Consider the following 20,551-nt stretch of genomic DNA (forward strand, 5'->3'; position numbering starts at 1 on the left):
ACCAAGATGGACGGATAATCAGAGTTCACCCATGTGCAACCGAAGTAGATGGAGGAGGAGTTGCCCACCGTCTTCACATCTTCATCAACCCCACTACTAGTGCCATCGACATCATCATCGGTCTCGATGGAGAAGCCAACTACACCGACATGCCACCATTCGACTACATCGACACGGCCTCGCAATCTCCATCATCTCTGCATCTGGCGAGGATGCCGTCAACATCGGCGCCACCGAACGTCCGCATGATGTCGCCATCTTCTTCCACCTATCGCCTGGCGAGGATGCTGACTGCACCGGCACGTACTCATTCTTCTACACCAACCGTCTGCATTGAGCGGAGGTCGTCCCCATAACTGCGACGCCCCTAGGTCTACATCGACGAGCTCGTATTGTTGTCATATTCAAGTGACACCACTACGTGGCGACACACAAGTCTACTCCGACTTCTACATCAACACCCTTCCCCAACATCGTCCAAGCTCCGACGAGGCGAAGCCACTTAACCGACATGTCTTCTTCCGATGAGGTTACCCACATCTTGCCAGGCACCGACGAGGCGAAGGCAAGCCACCAGGTCCGACACCGACGAGGCGGACACCACCAGGCCGGGCACCGACGAGGCGAAGGCCGCCCATCTGTCTGAGCTGAGGAGGCCAGACATCTCCATCATCAGACATCGACAAGCCGGAGGGATATGGCCAAACATCTCCGGAGCGACGGGCATACCGCTCCACCACTCTATTCCACAACATCATCACCATCGCCTACGCCGAGCACTTGGAGAAGACAAGACTTGAAGACGACGACCATTGTAGCAGCTTAATCGAAGGTGGTCCGCGACTTCGACTCGCGGACGTAATTAATCGGGAGCCTTCCGAGGCCCCGTGAACCAGAACTTCACAATCGCCCAAGCCATATCGGCCGTGCTAGCAGGCCATGGAGCGCTTATGTAAAGGGATCATGTAATTTGTTTCTCCGATGAGAGATTAATAAAGTACAAGTTTCCCTATGTTTTCTTTGTGTATTTAATACACTGGCACGCCCGCATATTTATTTCCTCTGGCGCGTAGAAAGATAATAACACGATAACCATCGTTGTTTGTTATTATTTTTCGTGTCAAACACTTATGTATAAACTATGCAACTCACGGCCACCCTTGGCTTATGTATAAACCCTGCAACATACGGTAGCACTCGGCTTATACAGACGGTGGCACATGGCCCTTAACACCCGGCTGTCGTCATGTTACTTTATTAAATCGAGAGCCTTATGGAAACACTCGTTTATACATAAGCCAGGTTTTTTTGTCATGGCTCTCGGCTTATACCGTATAAGCCGGTTTACTATAAACCATGTCCTATAAGCCGGGAGTTTTACTCAGCTTATACATAAACTGAGTTTAAATCTGCACAAGCTGAGTGTATTAGGTATATGGCTTTTTTTTCTTGTAGTGCCATACACCCACACGGCCACGCCTGCCCGCTACCTCCCATGTCTTCTTCGGCATCGCCATGTAGGAGAAGCCTCAAATAATCACCATAGTATAGCGTAGGTTTGACGTCTTTGTTCTAGGTTTGGTTGTGGTCGTTGTCCCGTTCGGATACAAAAATCATGCGGTGTTATTTTCAGGTTATGACGGCAAGCTGATGAACCCAATGTCTCGTTGATAAGAGATGTCCAGTCCCACGAGATGGTGTGCTCTTGAAGCTTTCTTCTTTGGATGTCTTAAGTCTGGGATTTTTTCTATCTAGTCTATCATCCATCTTGTGCTATAGCATTTTGTGGTAGGCTTCTACTGCCGTATTCAATCGACATTGGACGCACCAGCTTGACAAGCATACCCGTAGGCAAAATAACTCGAGGGTCTTAGGAAGGAGATCAAGATGAAGGAAACACCACCAAAACCTAAGATGTTGCTCTAGTGTTTTTTTTTTGAAATTTCACCGGGGGGGGGGGGGGGCCCTCCCCCACCTGAATCATTTATTACCACGGATCAGCAGATACAGGCGGTGCGGTCAGATCGACACGCGAGGATGGCATATGCGAGGGGGGGGGGGGATCAGCCGCGCGGGGCAGCCGGGGCTTGGAGCCAAACATCGATGTGACCTCGGTCCTCCTCACACAACCTACCCCGCCAGAGCACCGTGTCATCCCTACAACAAGTACATTGCACATGAGTTAGCGTCGACACCAGCCCCAGAGCCACAAAGGGGCCTCCCAGATTGGAGGTTAAGAAACTTAGATTTGAAGTAAACAAAATTTATCAAAATAGGTAAACAGGATAAAAATTGGTAGCGACTTGTTTTCTTGTTTGACTGTAGGTCAGGGGTGGATCAGATGTGAGACCAAGTGGCACAAACTTGTTAGACTCGGTGCCCAACCAAGTTGATTGCCCTAACCTTGTGAATTCGCCCAGCTTGGTTTCCTCACACCTTGCACGTTCCCTCTCGAAACTACAATTCTTTCCCTTGGGATACTCCGATTTCTAAGCAGTTTACATCACAACTTTTCTAATTTTTTTCTGAAAATTTAACTGCAACCCATTAATACCATGTCATGACAACATGCCAAGTTTCATATTTTTCAGACCACTTTCATGACAACATGCCAGCCGTTGCACCTCAATATTTTTCAGATCACTATGTTCTATATCTATATCAATATAAACATACCTATAGAGGCAGATGCAACTAATCTTGACCATCAAACCAGGTCAATCCAATGACCTAGACTGCCCCGGCGAGGGCTCAACATGTCTAGCATGCAATTAATATCATATCAAATATCAATATCGACACTAATCACATAATTAATATGCAAATAATATCCTACATAATATTTACATGCAATTAATATACTGCCTAATATCCACTATCCTACCTAATGTCATATATTGTCTAATATCAACGTGCATTGCAACTACACTTTACTAGTTTGAAGAAACACAGTAAAACCGCTGTAGCTTGAAAATCGACAACAAGATGTGGGATGGGACGAAGCAGAATTGGGCCGGCAAACACAACAACTGGTATGTGGTTTGCACGAGAAGACTAGTATAGTATTCTTTGCTAGGAGCGAAGAATAGAAATTCCATGATAGAAACGCTTAGAATATCACGGCAAAATATTATTCCCTACAAGAATCAATATGTAGTTGAATGATTAGGAGGGTGATTGTACCCCTATCCTACCAGGGATCAAACCACATTTCCCTTGATGGTGAGGCGTTTGTGCTGATTTCGTCAATCTCAAGACCCGCGTATGTGTTTGTACTGTGTTTTAATAAAAAAATCCATACATAGAGCAAGGAATAGCGGGGGACAGGCATAAGAACTAACATGTATTGTTTTAAAAATTCGTGAGAATTTTTTAATATAAAATAAAAACAAGTACTTTTAAAAAAAATTGTGTACACATTTTTTAACAACTCAGTGAAGTTTTTTATGATTACTATTTTTAGAATTTCTTGAGTTTATTTAAAATTTAGAGTATTTTTTGGAAATTCATGGAAGCTATTGAAAATGCATGAACATTTTCAATCCGTGAAGTTTCGACAAAATTTATGAATATCTTTTTTGAGTGAAATTCATGAATATCTTTTACTATGTACTTTTTTTAGAGAAGTTTTTTGAGCGAATTTATTTTAATCTGTCAAAAGAAAACAAAAAAACAGGCTCAATCCCAGAACGGGACCATGTGTGCGCCTAAGCTGTCCCTCGGAATGGGCCGAGCCGCACTGCCGCGCGCAGAATTAGTGGAGGCAAGGCTCCAAAAAAAATGGAGGGGGCAGAGGAGGGGCGGAGCGCCGCCGGCCACACCAAGATCTCGTCGACCACGGGAGGGGCGGCGCGGCCACGATCTCGGCGACCACGAGAGGGGCGGCGCGTCTCCACTGCCTTCTAGCCACACGGGCGGTCGGACAACTGCAGATTTTCCACGGGAGTGGAGCACGAGCGCGGCGGCGACTCCTCCAGCGACCACGGCGGTGACCCCTTTTTCCTTTTCAATCCCGGTTTAACTCCTGATTCGGCTCCCCTCCCCCAACCCTAGTTCCCCCCTGGCTCTCTTCTAGGGAGTTCGTCATGGTGGTTCTGCTCCGTCTCGGGGTCTGCAATCCGAGCCCAGCTGGGAGTCGGCTGAGCCTCTCACTTCATAAATATGAGGGATTCGAAAACCTCTCATTTTATCGCCAGGTTAGATCTGGATTCCCATTGCCATCTCCTCGCACTTCCGTTTGTCTATAGATTTCTTCTCCTGTACTGGCAACCTCGTAATCATCATCAGAATCAAAAAAATCAATCTTTAGATCCAGTTAGAGCCGGAAGATCGATTGGAGAAAACATGTCTAAGCGTCAGCACTCGCACCTCGACGTCGCCCGCACTGGCAAAAGGCCGCGTGGTGTGCCAAAGAAGCACCTCTACCTGGTGCTGTGTGATTGGCATAAGGGCTTCAGCATCCGCAAGATCGACGTCGACGCCTTGCAGGACACCACCACCGACCTGCACCATGGGTTCCCCGACCCTGCTGCTCTCCGGTTGGTCGCACCGGTAAAACGTCTTCACATGGACTTCACCACCATGGGCAGTGACATCTTCATCACCACCAACCCATGCTGCCCGCACACTCCCACCCTCGTGTTCGACACCGAGACGGCCGGGCTCACCATGGGCCCCTGCCCACCGGTTCGACTCATCGACACGACCACCTTCACCGTGGCCGCCGGCGGCATGCTGTACGCGTTGACGCATCGCCATGTCCACGAGAAGCACTCTTTCGAGGCCATGTCGTGGGCACCAATGGACAAGGACGAGCCTTGGCCCAGCCCAACCATGAGGTGGTCCTGGAAAAGCGTGCCCTCGCCGCCACCGTTCGCCATGGACGACGTAATCACCTCTTACGCGCTGCACCCGGACGGGCACACCATATTCATGTCCGCGCACGACATTCGCTATCATCATCTTCCGAAGGGCACCTTCTCCTTCGACACCAGGACTTCCGAGTGGAGGTTGCATGGGGATTGGGCTCTGCCATTCCAAGGGCAAGCCTACTACGACGACGGGCTAGACGCATGGGTCGGGCTTCACAAGGACGGGTACATCTGCTCCTGTGAAGTCGCCTCCCGCAGCAGCACAAGTGCGGTGGAGCCGGAGTGGAAGGTTATCAAGGAGAAACTGTTCCACAAGGACCCGGAGAGGCGGCTGGCATTTGCGAGGCCCAGTCTCGCCTACATGGGCGATGGCAGCTTTTGCCTTGTGGAGTCTGTGCTACACGAGGGAGTGGAGTTTAAGTGCGCCTTTGGTGACCGTGATGGCTGTGTGCTCCACATGAGCACCTTTGGTCTTAAGTATGGTCGTAGGGGACAACTGCAAACCACGCGCCACCACACTAACTCCTATGTAGTGTCTAAGCATCTCCAGACAGTTTCTCCTGTAGTCTTCTGGATGTAGAGCTATTTGTTGACATGTTTTATGCAAACCATGTCCGAGAGTAATGTACGCTATGTATTATTATATGTGGGCACTATAAAGAGAAATAAAAAAGAAGTCCACTTCTCTTGGCATTTTTGTGGAACATGAGTGATTATTTTTGCATAACTGTTCTTGAAAGCACAGTTATGTTTGCATCTCTAAACCATGTTAGTAGTATGTAGCTTGTATATTTGCATCTCTAAACCTATGGTTGTTTACTACCAAGCCTATTTGGCAGAGCAGCTATGTTTGTACATGTGATTTTATCTTCTATATCTACACTTATTTTGGAATGGAGGGAGTATATTTTTCTGCACATGCATGCTTCCACATAACCTATTGATTTGGGGTTCAAAAAATCGTGTCTTTTCTATCTGAGTGGGTAGAACCACCGAGGCAAAACCATGAAAAGAATTAAAGATATATGTTCTTGTGTCTATGATGGGACGATGGTTCAGAGTTGTTCTTTTAGATAAGCTTGGGGCTCCTCTGTTTTGATATGTAGCGCTCTAGTAATTTAAATGATTCAAATTCCTGAACCACAGTGTATTGCCTCTGTTGGGAAGCAAGTAGTGTGGTTTTAGTTCAAACTGGAACTAAAACCACGTCAGTTATTTCTGAATGGAGGGAGTACTTGTTTTGTACCCCTCCGTCCCAAAATAAGTGTCTCAACTTTGTACTACCTTTAGTGCAAAGTTGTACTAAGTTTGAGACACTTATTTTGGGACGGAGGGAGTGTACAACAACTATGCACTGAATGATCTGACCTATATTATATACATGATGAGGAAGAAAATAGGGTATATATACTTGCTATTCTGCTGCTGGGCAACTAACTTAACTGGCGAACATGAAAGGCACACAGCAACTGATGGTACCAGAAAATTTCATTGGCTGCTACACAGGCCAGGTGTTTGCTCTGCTGCTAGTTAAACACTTAAACTACAGCAGCTCAGGGCTAGCCATGTGTGCGTGCGTGTTTTTTCCTCTGTAGGATTTTAACCTCGGATGAAATTCCATGGTTCGGTGGTCCGGGCGTAGTTTCTGATGCAGACCGCACATCCATCAAAAGCCACAATGCAACTCAACTTTTATTTCTCTTACTTGGTTTCACTAAGATGCGTTATTGCAAGCTATTCATCGTTTTTCAGTTTTGAGCTATGAGAAGATTACTTATTTCCTATATTGTAGCTATAACAGTTTTTAGTGTCCCATCTTTCTAGTCTCCTGTGTTGAACAGAGACATAGTGTTGAATCAATTGTGTGATCTCTTTTTCTATGTTCCCAGGACTACCCAATACAAGTAAAGCAATTTGTTCGATCAGTCAACAGTTAGTGAATCAGGATGTTGATTAATGTGAGGGATTCACTTGCTGCTCAATATGAACTTGCCTAATAAGTGATTGCGCTGTAAGTTCCTCGCTCTGAGACTGATCTGTTATGTGTTTCAGCAACTGTTGGTAGCTAGTCTTAGTCATGATGCTGCTTTGTTTTGTAGATGAACCACTCATGGACAACGAGAAACAAGTAGCTGCGGTTCGCCGAATATGCCTCCAAGCCATACACTGTGTAGTACTGCAAGAAGAAGCAAAATGACAAATTGCCTAGCAGAATTGCAGCCTGGAGCTAGGTGGTAATTCTGAAGCCTGTCCCCTCGTGGCGTTGCTCAGACTTGAATTGCTGCGGTAAGTAGGTGCATCCAGTGACGTCCTATTCATTATTTTTTTCAGTTCTGAGCTATGAGAAGATTACTTCCATTTTTTGAGCTATTACAGTTTTCAGTCACTGTTCAAAGTTTCTAGTCTCCTGTACGGAATATAATAGAGACACACAGTTTTCAGTTTCCATCAGTTCATTTTCTATTTTTATGTGCCAATCACTACTGAATACAAGTAAAATCGATTTTGTTCTGATCATTGAACAGTGAATCAAGATGGTGATCAATGTCGAGGATTTACTTGCTGCTCAACTATTTACATGTGAAGCTTGGCTAACTGGTGGTGGAACTGTAAGTACTGACTCTGACTTGTCTACTATGTATTCCAGTCAAACATCATGTAGTGTTGGCAGCTATCTGATGTTGCTTTCCTTTGTAGATCAACAACTCAAGGACTAAGAAAGTAGCCGTGGTTCGCCCAGTATGAAGTTTTGTATACCTGGAAGTAAGTCTCAATGATGCCACGACTTAAGACCAGCAGGGCCGTCTGTAGTGTTTAATTGTTTTGATTTGTCAGTAGGAGTAGTAGTATGAAGGATTTGGACGTTGGTCTACTTTGGCCTGTGTTATGTTTGTCCACAAATCGAATGGGTCTGTGCTGTTTTTCATGGGCGTTGATTGGAGTCTCAACCTGGAAGCTCGAGTTTTGTAGATAGTTAATGGTGAACCAAAAACAGTGTAGGATGGAAGACTTGTTGGGCATCTCTAGTTGTGTTGTATTGCCCAAGTAGTGAGTGACTGAACAGTTCTTGGGTCAGAACCAAGGCAGCAGTGATCTATGTGCTTTGTGTAGTACATGTATAGAGAGGTCTTTCGCTGTTGTTGGTCTCTTCTTCCTTTTAGTAGTCGCATTTAATTTTGACTACACGGCCACTTTCTTTCTTGGAGCCGAATCACATCATAAGTAGGACAGCTGAAGTAAAATGCAGACCGCTGTATGCTAGCTAAGCTACTTTAATAAGAGCTACTCTACTCTAATCTTTCCTGCATTCCTCCAATGCATTACATTGCTTGTGCAGTAGACTGATCATTTTTTGCTTGTTTTATTTCCACCCACATTGCATTCCTCAGGGAGTATACATCCGTGGAACTTACCGGACATGACAGAAAAGCATGACGACAGTCATTTTCTCCTACAGGCTGTGGTCTTGCCAAGCGCCTCAAGCAGGGCGCTGCAGCAGAAGAAGATATCTTATATGATATGTCGGGTGGATATAAGTTATTATGGGTGGGTCAACTTTGAACATAAGAATGCGCTGGAGAGATATCTTTATATCAGTTATAACAGAATAACCAACTTTTATGCTTCTGCAGTATGGACTGAACTGGGAGAAGAAAGCAGTTAAATAGCCCAATTTTAAATAAATGGCATATGTGAAGCTGAGATGAAAGGGGTAAGGGGTCAAAGTTGCCAGCAGTGGACTCCTAAATCATGTACGTTTCTTGAGCTATTCAAACTTCACACCGTTGTTTCTTCATCATCAGTTCACATGATTGTGACTTAGAAGTAGCTACTGTTGGTGAAAGTACATGTGCTTAGGAAAACTCTAGAGATACTACTAGCTCAAGAGACATGGTTGCTCACAATTATGTACTTCCAACAGGCCCAGATCGAGCCTGATTAAGCCTCGCGCCTGCTTGCTGGGGCGCACACGGCTTGAGCCGTGAGTGCCTTGTTTCTAGCTGGAGGTCAGTGCTCGCTGTGCCAAAGCCCCATCGTTGAAGCCAATTTGATCACACTGCCTGGGGCCTGGGCTGCGCCTGCTTCTGCGAGCAGTTTAGTTTGCTGTCTATTGAACATTGTACTGTGTGTTTTTACATGCTAGCTAGTGCCAATGCCACCGTCAGTTTGGGGGCTGTTTTCTTGGATTTTCCTGAGTGTTGTTGCTTGATCACAAAAAGCTGAGCTTAATTAGTTTTGACGATGCAAAGGTTGGATGCAGATTCTTTCTTTCTTTCTGCGTATGCAGAGAGATTTCTACTGCCGGGTGTATGTATTATTATATGATGTATCAGACCCCGATTTTGCATTTTTCTGTGCAGAAGGAAGGAAGGGCGCCTGCCTTGTTTGCATATCTGAGGAAGGAAACGCTCTGCTCCAAAAAAGGAGGATCATATTTCTCTGTTTATTTTTCGTTGAAGGTCGGTGTTGGTCTTGTCGTGCTAAAGTTTGGATTGTATTGTATTGTGTGGTCGACTTAATAAGTAAACAAAAGAGAGACGTTGGCTGGTTGGCTATTAGTTGAACCTGAATGTCTATTTGCATTCTGACTTTGAGCATGTCCATATGTATCAACTGGTGCCATTGTAGATGGAGAGTTGTGGATTTCCTTGTTTGATTGCTGAGAAAAGAAAATGCATTCACTCGTATAATCTTAACTGGTGCCATTGTCTATATTGTTGACAAAGGACAGTTGTTGCAGTGGATAAGCCATTCGCTTGAAATGCCCTATCATACACCATGTGGTCAGTTCTTTAAATTTCGTAGATGAAGCAGCGACAAAGTTTCGTTGAATTGCAGCAACAAGCCTCGCAGCTTAAACACACATTTCTAAATTGACTGGGTGATCTCTAAGGCAGATTTTTGTGGTCTTTTCACCATGTTTCCATGTGATCCTTTTTGTGTGGGCTTCCCCGGTGGATGTTCAGGTCGTGAACTCTTTGTTGGAAATCCTTAAAGGGGCTTCTGGACTGAGTTGTAATTTATCCAAAAGTTCAAGCTCCCCCATCGTATGTGATGATTATCTAGCCACATTCTGTTGCAATATGCTCGGCCGTAGGCTCACTCACTGAACTGCAAAAGGGCAAGTAAAGAGGACCTTCAAAGATTATTATTGGACATCATAAGGTCGCGTCTTGCATCGTGGCGGTCTGCAATGTTAACGCAGAGTGGTCATCTTGTGTTGGTCCAGTCTGTCCTAACCTGCATTGCAATCTGCAACCTGATTCTCTTGTGTTCAAGAAAATCGGCAAGATTTGCAGGGCCTTCCTTTGGAAGGGCTCTGAAGTTGCTGGAGGGCACTGCCCTACAAATTGGGATATTGTTTGCAGGGCCTAACCGAGCTTTCTTCCAAGGAGTTCCTTTATGTGCCTCGGCAAATGCAATCTGGAAGGTGATCATCTTCTGGAGTCTTATTCTCTTCCTCGAAACCAGGCGCTCTATTACTCCCTCCCTCTCGTTCCTGCCGCCTGCCATCCATCGGCCTCCCCATCACGTCACGCGGATCCACCTCCCATCCAACGTCTCCGCGCGTTTCTCGCCTGCCCTCCTCTCTCTCTATTTATCTCAATCCAGTCTCCCTCCTCACCGCGTCCCCCTTCCTCTCCATCTGCTCCTCACCTTGCCTCATCTACAACGCATGCATACATGGAGACCCAAAGTTGTTCCATGCCGCTCCCATGATGCACCTTGCCTGCAGCAACACTGATCACCCATGTCATGTCGTGGTCAGCAGAGCTTGTGGGTTTGATTTGCCATCTCGCAGTAAGAGTGCACCCTTTTTCTCGATCTAACATTCACTCTTCAAAGACAAAAATCTTGGGATATATGGCACTACTCAAACTGATGAGTTTTCTTCCTTGTGATGTAATACATGGTTCTACTCCGTAGTTAATTAGGGGACATGCAGCCAGGCAGAGATGAATTCGTCAGACAACGACTAGCTACCTAGCGGGATATGGATTGAGGTATGTTCCTGCTGAGGATGGATTACATGTTTGTTTACCTATACATTTATTGTAAGGGGGATCCACTAATGGGGAACCTATTAACCGGTTTACAGAAATAGCTAAAGCAATTTGCCAGAGATGTACTTTTTTTGATGTTTATTGGCGACTTACACTATGTATTTCAGTGTAACTAGTATTTGTTTTAATAGTAAACAAGTTTTCGATCACAGTAAGTAGATGAGGAACTGTATAGTTATGTGTGTTTCCTGCTGCTACTGCTATAAGTGACCTAAGCAATATCTGAATTTGTTTTAAGACTACCGCTTCTGCCGTCGAACTATTGTTGTTGATGCTATACTCTGTTGTTGACGTTATAGTTAGGTGTGTTTCCTACTGCTATAAGTTACTCCTTCTGCTGCTGTATGTCACTGCTGCTGCTAGTGTTGCTGATGCTATACTAGTGCAGCTGTTACTCCTTCTGCTGCTGCTAGTGTTGCTGATGCTATACTAGTGCAGCTGTTTGACTTTACACTGAACTTTTCTCTGATGCTATACTATTGTTGTTGTTGTTTGGCTGAAAACTCTATCCAGTCGACTCTACAGTAGAGACTCCCATAAGAGAGGGAATATACATACACATCTTTTGGGCCCGTTTTACTTGCTATTCATGCAATGTTCCCACTTGATCTTAGGTTTTGCTTCCTGGGTAATAAAGAAATAAAACATTATTACCAACTGTTCAGTTCATTCTTTTATAATAGGAGGTGATGTATCATGAGATCAACTTATTAGCGAATGTCCAGTTCTTTTCTTTGTGTTAGAATATATAGGAAATCTCGGTGTTTGATGAGAACAAATGTGATGTTTTAGTGTAGTCATCGAATTTGCCAATTTTTGGTTGTGCGCTGCAGTTGATGGGATCATTTGTTTTGATCTTATATTGTGGCAATATTTTGGTTTGCCAACACCCGGATTGGCGAAAACAAAATTACTGTATCTTATTATAGGGTCGTTGACTCGTTGTGCATGTAGATGGAAGTCGGCGGTGGTCCTTTGTTCCATGTGAAACACGCAAAAAAATGTAGAAAAGGAATGGTCGTGCGGAGCAATTTTGTAGCGCCATTGTGCGACGCGTTATGCTGCCGAAATTTCCGGTGAGGATTCGAGCGACCTGGTTTAATTCTTTAAGGGAAATCGAGTCATTTAGTTAATGTTCTAATCTCATTGAGCTGGTGCAACCTTAGTTTAGTGGTTCGCCGGCATTTACATCTCATGGGCGCTCCTGGAGGTGTTCGAAGCACATACCATCCTACATGAAGTCTACGATGAGGTGCTTCCCTCAACGTTGTCGTGGTGCACCTCTTTTGTGTCCTCAACCAGCAACACAATTTGCTCATGGGTGCAACTTGGCTCGACATTCATGTCTTTCACGACCTTGTGTACGTCGACCTTGGAGTAAACAAATTCACCTCCCAGTAGAATTCTCGATTGCACAACATGTGTGTGCAGGCGTTAAGACGAGGAGAAATATGGAGCTAGCCCCAGGTCCCTGTTTTATTAGACAAGAGGACATAAGCATACTTGAGGGCAATGATAGACAACACACCAGAAGAACGAACCCATTGTTAGCTTCACACAAAGGCAGACTTCCTCGTGGAACCATTTGCCCATCGCCGAAGAGACCCCCGCTCTCTTGCCCTAGCTAGAAGGGTGCCGACCGTCGGACGACGATGTGCTCACCAGACCACGAATGAGACCTAGAAACCAGCCGCCAAGAAAGAAAAATATTGAGCCAGGCGACCGTCCCTGCCACACCATGCCGATCGAAAGCAACACCATCGACGTGGTCCTCAGTCAACACCCCGACTACCAGCTGGAGTTACCAAGATCATGAGACGACACCTCTAAGGAGGGAACAAGACGATAGAGTCGCATATTCAAGAAAAAGACAATAGAGTCGCTATACCAGTGTCCCCCCATTCTAGGAAGGACATGTGTCGATGTCAGGCCACTCATAGGCTTCTCAAAATAGGGTAAAGCAACCTTGCTACTTGCCTGGTGTCAAAACCAATGCAAACACCTTATATAGTCTATAATTCTAATTTTCTTACGTAACAATACACTAGAAAAGTATTTAAAGATGTTTTTGTTAGACAAATATGCATCTGAATCTGCAACTAAGATATTTAAGGATATCAACAACCCCTATATTTACATAATGGAAATGTAGTATACTAATCCACAAAGACACACCATATTGTTTTTATTTAAGAAAAAAAATAAGGTTTCCTATAAATACAATTTTAGTAAAAAGTATTTTCAATTCTCAATAATAAACATTAGAAATTTACTACATAAACACCATATCCTAATATGTGTTAATGTTGTTAGGTGGATATATATGCTAACTAAGAAAAAAGAAGAAATATACTAGTAAGATCATTGGTTGTCAACGAATTATAATTAAGGAAATATAGAAGTTTAGTACGAATATTATTTATTTTATCTCGCTCGATCCTTGAAACGAGGGGTGGGATGAATCTGTGCCCTCATTAGTTTGAGTAACTTTATCTACGTTTAATAAAATGATGTGTGCATAATGTGATGCAAAGGCCGGGGTAATTCCCTTTTCAAAAAATAACTAGATCTTTGCCGGCGCGCGTCGCCGCGCCCGTCTATGTTTACAATAGAAGGATAGGATTTTTCAAATATATACATGAGAAAAAAAAATGAAGTCGTAATGGATAGTAGGGAAAAACTTTTTTCCCTAGGTCTGATGATCTTAGAGTTGAATATGAAAACGCACATTGTTGCACATGAACATTCACATTTTAGTACTTCAATACATTTTAGGGTTTTGATAATAATCGTAGATTGTATAGATCTACATGTACATATCAAGAAATTGTCTTCTATGAATACGATATAAGAGTACTTCTCAGGCTCATCTGGAACAACTCGAAGCATTAGTCAAGGCGTGATCTCTAGTTTTTTGTTCAGATGGTCATGAAAGATTATCCAAGGTTACTGTGTGATTTGCAAAGGGCATTGTATGATGGAGGCTACCTAAGTCATCTGAAGCTGAACTGCCGCTAGTAGTAGCGGTTGGTAAATGTACAGAAAAATCTTAGCGAATTCATTAGTGTCTCTGTTTGTACACGATATAGTTGGTTTTAACAGAAATTGTGTCTCTGTTTGTACATGCTACAATTGGTTTTACCACAAACAGTAAAGTTCAACATTGGTGTAAACTGTTTCCTCGGAAACCATGCTCAATGTGCATGGCCAATTACTTTTCTCAGGAGCATGTTTGGTATGTTGGGAGCAGTTTTATTTGGAATGGGTGCATTGCTTGGCCAGACATTCTTCCAGGATTGTTTTTATTGGTAGCTCACCTTGTCATCACTCTGCGCTTAGTATATTTATTTGTGTGTAATCCCATGTGATGACACTACGGGCCTTATGTGAGCTGCTTGATGATAACATGGAACTACTCGGTGCTTGTACCGGTTTATATAATGTAGCTGACTTGTGTGGTATTCAGTTAACTTTGGGTGTTCAGTACATGTAAATTCAGTTAAAGTTTGCTCCTGCGTGTGGTAGTTGCTAAAGGGCCACAACATGTAGAAGGCATCAGTCTGTAAAACTATCTCTAGCTGATCCATGATGGTGCCATTGAACAATTGGGGTTGTGAATTGCAGTTAAGTTTGGTGTCCCATTCATAAGTGGTTGTTTTAAGCAAGGGAAAGGGTAATGTGTTTGTGGATGAGGTTGAAAACCAAATAAATTTGCATATCTGTTGCAGATGGTTGTCTCTGGATTTTGTTTGGATGATCGACCCAGCGTTCGAGGCGTGGGCCGGTCTGTTTAGCGTTTCAGCAATCCCGTTTTTGGAACCTTCTATGGTGTGTCTCTAGCCGGGTTTTTTCGGTTTTAGGAGCCTTCTAGGAGGTTCCTGAACTGGGTTTCATTTTTTCTTTTCCTTCCCTTTTTTGTTTTTTCTCTTTTCTTTTTTATTCTCTTTCCTTTTTTCATTCCTTTCATGTTTCTATCTTTTACAATTTATTTTTTATATTTCAACAAATGTTCTGAAATTTTAAAAATGTTCGCATTTTTCAAGTTTTGTTCACTTTTTTAGAGAATGTTCCTATTTTTAACTTTTGTTCAGAAATTCCAAAAAAAGTATAGAATTTCAAATTTTGTTCGCATCTTTTGAAAAAATGTTTGAAAATTCTAAAACGTTTGAATGTCAAAAAATCGTCGCATTTTAAAATTTGTTCACAAACTAAAAAATTGTTCAGGAACATCAAAACAAACGATCCCATTTATAAAATTTGTTCTCCCATTAAAGAAATGTTCATGATTCAAAATTTGTTCACAAATTCAAAAAATATCTCATTTTTAAATTTTATTCACAAATTCAAAAATGTTCTAGAAATTCAAAAAATGTTCCTATTTTCCGTATTTGTTCTCAAATTAAAAAAATATCGTTTCAGGTTCACAGATTTTAAAAAGTTCATGTTTAAAATTTTGCAAATTCAAAAAATGTGTAAGTTTTGATAAAATTATTCATAATTTTTAAAAATGTTCATGCTTTTTAAAAACTTGTTTTTCAGAAACTATTATGAGTTTTCAAAAAAATGTTTTTTGCCTAATTAATTAATTGTCATCCTTATTAAAAATAGCTACTTCTAATTATATTTAGGCTTAACTAATGCTACCTCTTGAGCTTGCGTTGGTTTTTCCCGAAAAGGAAGGGATGATGCAGCAGAGTAGCGTAAGTATTTCCCTCAATTTTTGAGAACCAAGGTATCAATCCAGTAGGAGGCCACGCTCAAGTCCCTCGTACCTGCACAAAACGATAGCTACTCGCAACCAACGCGATTAGGGGTTGTCAATCCCTTCACGGTCACTTACGAGAGTGAGATCTGATAGATATAATATTTTTGGTATTTTTGGTATAAAGATGCAAACTGAAAAGTAAAAGGCAAAGTAAAAAGCAAATCAAGATTAAAGTGATGGAGATTGATATGATGAGAATAGACCCGGGGGGGGGGGCATAGGTTTCACTAGTGGCTTCTCTCAAGAGCATAAGTATTCTACGGTGGGTGAACAAATTACTGTTGAGCAATTGACAGAATTGAGTATAGTTATGAGAATATCTAGACATGATCATGTATATAGGCATCACGTCCGTGACAAGTAGACCGAAACGATTCTACATCTACTACTATTACTTCACTCATCGACCGCTATCCAGCATGCATCTAGAGTATTAAGTTAAAAACAAAGTAACGCTTTAAGCAAGATGACATGATGTAGAGAGATAAATTCATGCAAGATGAAATAAACCCCATCTTGTTATCCTCGATGGCAACGATGCAATACGTGCCTTGCTGCCCCTTCTGTCACTGGAAAAGGACACCGCAAGATCGAACCCAAAGCTAAGCACTTCTCCCATGGCAAGAACTACCAATCTAGTTGGCCAAACCAAATGGATAATTCGAAGATACTTACAAAGATAACTAATCATACATAAAAGAATTCAGAGAAGATTCAAATATTATTCATAGATAGACTTGATCATAAACCCACAATTCATCGGTCTCAACAAACACACTGCAAAAAGAAGATTACATCGAATAGATCTCCACAAAAGAAGGGGAGAACTTTGTATTGAGATCCAAAAAGAGAGAAGAAGTCATCTAGCTACTAACTATGGACCCGAAGGTCTGAGGTAAACTACTCACACTTCATCGGAGAAGCTATGATGATGTAGAAGCCCTCTGTGATGACGGCCCTCTCCGGCGGAGCTCCGGAACAGGCCCCAAGATGGGATCTCGTGGATACAGAAAGTTGCGGCGGTGGAATTAGGTTTTTGGCTCCTTCTCTGTTCGTTTGGGGGTACGTAGGTATATATAGGAGGAAGAAGTACGTCGGTGGAGCTCCGAGGGGCCCACGAGGCAGGGGGGCGCGCCCTAGGAGGGGCGCGCCCCCCACCCTCGTGACCGCCTCTCTGATGCCTTGGCATAGGGTCCAAGTCTCCTGGATCACGTTCGGTGAGAAAATCACGTTCCCGAAGGTTTCATTCCGTTTGGACTCCGTTTGATATTCCGTTTCTTCGAAACACTGAAATAGGCAAAAAAACAGCAATTCTGGGCTGGGCCTCCGGTTAATAGGTTAGTCCCAAAAATAATATAAACGTGGAAAATAAAGTCCAATATAGTCCAAAACAGTAGATAATATAGCATGGAGCAATCAAAAATTATAGATACGTTGGAGACGTATCAATTAACAACCTCATTATTAGTGAATCGATTTCAAATTTATTCGGTGCGAATTGTCAGTAATCAAGTGAAAGCAAATGATTGTCTCCTTTGATTGATAGTTACAAGGACTATTTATATCATCCCAACAGACGCAACACTTGCCAGAGATGCATCGATTAGAGAAGAGAGATGCGTCCGTTGCAAAGCGCAACTGCACACCGATTGTCAAGCAGGGATTAATCCCTTAATTCCTATTGTAATTAATCTTAACACTCCCCCTAATCCATGTTTGTCCAGGTATCATCATCATCTTGAAAGAGACTCCTCCAAAAACCATGTGGGAAAAATATGAGTATAGTGTTTGATATGTTGCATAAAACTCCTTCAAACCCTGTGGGAAAATAAGAAGAAAATGATGCAACATATAATGATTATTGTCTCTTTTAACTCAATACGAGAAAATCCGTAGAGTTTAGAGGACAATAAATATGTCATATATACTTTCTTAAAAAAACCGGTGGGGAAAACAAAAAGTATGACATATGGTCTTGTATTGATATTACCTCATTAAAAACCTTAATGAGAACTTGTGAAGTAAACTCATAAAGGAAAAAAGAGTATAATATGATGCATTGAACAGGGGTAATTCAGGAAGATACTCCCCCTGATTCTTGCATATCTCAAAGCCGTCGAATACCAATTCCAGGAACATTTTCTGGCTGTCGAAGTTGGTAGAGACTTTGTGAACAAACGTATAAGTTTGTTGTATGATTTGACTTCAGAGCATAAGAAAGTGCATGGCAAATTAGTATATCCCAAGTTCCCAACCAATGGACTCATAGCGTGATAGTTTTTTTTATGTTTGGACAGATTTAAGTGATTGACAATGGATTATGTCTACTGTGAATTAAAGGCAGGATCTTCTGTTAGACATTCATTGGAATTTAAAATGCATGGTCCAGAGTAGATTATTAGCAACTAAAAAAGGAAATTAACTCATGCATGGTGCTGTCGGAATTGTCGTGGATGCGTATAGTTGAATAAAAGGACACAACATCGTAATATTTTGATGGATAAATAGGAAGAGTGGATATTTAGTTAAAGATTCAAGGAATATACAGAGGCAACTAAGATAAAATCATATTTCCTGGATCAACATAATCAATTATTAATTTGCCGTGTTCTTATGGAAGATACATACAGAATAACGGCTTGAACAGCTCAGCTTAACTTATAAAAAGCACCACCTATGTTGCCTGTAGGGCTTTGCTCTCCAACAGCACCTCCACTGCCAACATAGAGCTAGCAAGCAAACTATATTTATCATATTTTGTCTCTGCTGCGCTGATTGCTACAATGAACCGCCACTTGGAGATTCAGAGATACACAGTTGGCTACTCCAAAGAATGTCAGGTTTGTGATTTAAATAAACTATGTAGACCAATTGAAGCCTAAAAACTTGATCAAGAAAAGAAAAGGGTTAAATTGTCTCCCTGAACCATATCATCATTGGCACTCAAACATATATGAAATGAAATACAGAAAACCGAACTGATAACTCACTGTTGAGTTTATATTTTGCAGCTTAAACCCCCATCCCTGTCCATGTACAAAATAAACAAAAGAGTATGCAGCCTAAATAAACAAAAGTATATGGGGAATGGAGTTTAATCAAACACAGACCAAACAGGAATGGTAATTGGCCAAAATCACAATATTAAAAAATTAGGTACACCAACAATCGAAGATCCAGTAAATCATTAATAAAGTGATATATCAAACATATATAATTAGTTTGAGTGAGTGGATGTCAAATAATACAATTCATGGATGTCAGATACAGAAACTACGAAACCAAAAACAAAGAGTCATGGTTTGATGAATCCTCTCGATGCAATGGACAATACTTAACTTATCCTTATGGGGATGAATAAATCTGAATATTAGGGAATCATAGACTAATAAAAGTGTTTTGTTGTATATGCAAATTGAAGGTAATGTGTTGGGTCAATTATGAGAGTAAACCAACACTGGTTGGTAAGTAAATGGTAACAATAACACAATAAAGAAACGCTATGAACTATGTATGTGTGCGTATGGATGCACACTTGTGCTGAACAAATTTAAAAACTTCACACTGAACCTTCTATATGATCCATCAACACGGCCGTAAGCTTAAAAAGAAAAATAAATCTACACTAGAAGGATTGGTCTTCAACTCTTCATGATTGAGGCCAAACCTGCCATTGACCACCGAATTTTTTGAAAAGAAAATAAACCAGCAAACAAGCAGAAATGTGAAAATGAGAATATCAAAGAGAAGATAAGGAAAGGGGATGATCTGTACCAGCCATGGAACAACCATCTCAAATTGCTGCCTGATCTCTGTGTGCTGCCCATACCAGAAAAGAGAAAGAGTTAAAATGCCCTTCTCAAATGCTCAGATGCTCTAGGGTTCAGATCTGCAATCAAAGCCATAGGTGTTAAACTACGACATCTCCACCCTCCTACTTGACGGGCTGACATTCTGGATGAAGCTATTTCTAACCTGGAGGTGGATGCTGTTATAACTTTTGGTGTGTGGTTCTATCTTATGGGTTAACAGAAAAAGGGTTGTAAGTTGCAAGAAAGGATGCTTCCCGGTCTACTGTTCCTCGGAAATAACTTATGCCCAAGGCCATTGCTAAGTTGTTACTGCATTTAAATCAATCTGCCATGTCATGCAAACAACTTGACAGCCGACACTATGTCGTTTCTAACTGCCTTTTGTTCTTTGTTCGTCCTATCTATAAGAGGAGAGCATATGACCCATTCTTTCATTTTTTAGCTCACTGGCCATCGGGCTTTATACCAAAAAGAGATCTGCAACAATATTGGAAAGCTTGGGTTCCATCCAATCCTAATTCCTTATGCATGAACATATAAGGTAGTACATGAGGACTTGATAAAAAATGTTAGTCACGTATAACACAGGTATTGCGTTCAAGGTTTATTCTACCTATCTATCCATGCCATTAATCCTGCTTCCCTGCCATTGTTTTTCTGATGACTACCTGAGGAGAGATGACTAGACACTTCCCTGCCACTAATCCTGAAACAAGATATAGTGACTAGACATGAGGATCTTAGACTCTTAATTAGTTGCGAAAGAGTGATCATGGCAGTTAGATACAGGATTATCTAATATTTGGAGGAAAAAATTGAATAAACACTTCTTTAGTTGCACCACCTTTTCTAATCCCTGTCAATCGTGATATCGCAAGTAGCAAAAGTACAACGCTTCTAGTTCTTGAAACATGCGACCATCTCTGGGCTCAGGTTCAAGAAAATTGCAAAAGGAAACCAACTTCTTTTTATTTCTCTTCGTAGTGCCACATATCACAGCAGCTTACATCGAGATTACACAGCAGGGCTTGCATAAAA

At 42.2% G+C, this 20,551-nt stretch overlaps 1 protein-coding gene across 6 annotated transcripts; it reads left to right on the top strand.

Moving 5' to 3' along the window:
* Positions 1–3,725: 3,725 nt before the first annotated feature.
* Positions 3,726–9,540, top strand: LOC125507732. Of its 6 annotated transcripts, none has more exons than XR_007282953.1 (9): positions 3,734–3,988; positions 4,076–4,196; positions 6,761–6,882; positions 6,971–7,157; positions 7,397–7,480; positions 7,569–7,634; positions 8,261–8,417; positions 8,504–8,623; positions 8,794–9,540. XR_007282953.1 is itself a non-coding variant. In XM_048672221.1 (3 exons), exon 3 carries the CDS (start codon positions 4,345–4,347, stop codon positions 5,449–5,451), a length of 1,107 nt encoding a protein of 368 aa, XP_048528178.1. In that variant the 5' UTR covers positions 3,726–3,988; positions 4,076–4,196; positions 4,310–4,344; the 3' UTR covers positions 5,452–6,754. The 6 variants fall into 6 exon arrangements, 2 of the variants coding, with proteins under 2 accessions (XP_048528178.1, XP_048528179.1); XR_007282954.1 differs by having other exon boundaries at positions 9,233–9,540; XR_007282955.1 differs by having other exon boundaries at positions 8,504–8,583; positions 9,233–9,540.
* The last annotated feature ends 11,011 nt before the right edge of the window (positions 9,541–20,551 follow it).

Source organism: Triticum urartu, chromosome 5 (genome assembly GCF_003073215.2).
Source record: "Triticum urartu cultivar G1812 chromosome 5, Tu2.1, whole genome shotgun sequence".
In the NCBI taxonomy this organism is placed as follows: domain Eukaryota; kingdom Viridiplantae; phylum Streptophyta; class Magnoliopsida; order Poales; family Poaceae; genus Triticum; species Triticum urartu.

Bases quoted from the DNA above. Each gene is read 5' to 3' on its own strand.
- LOC125507732 (XM_048672222.1), top strand. From the start codon at position 4,345: ATGTCTAAGCGTCAGCACTCGCACCTCGACGTCGCCCGCACTGGCAAA.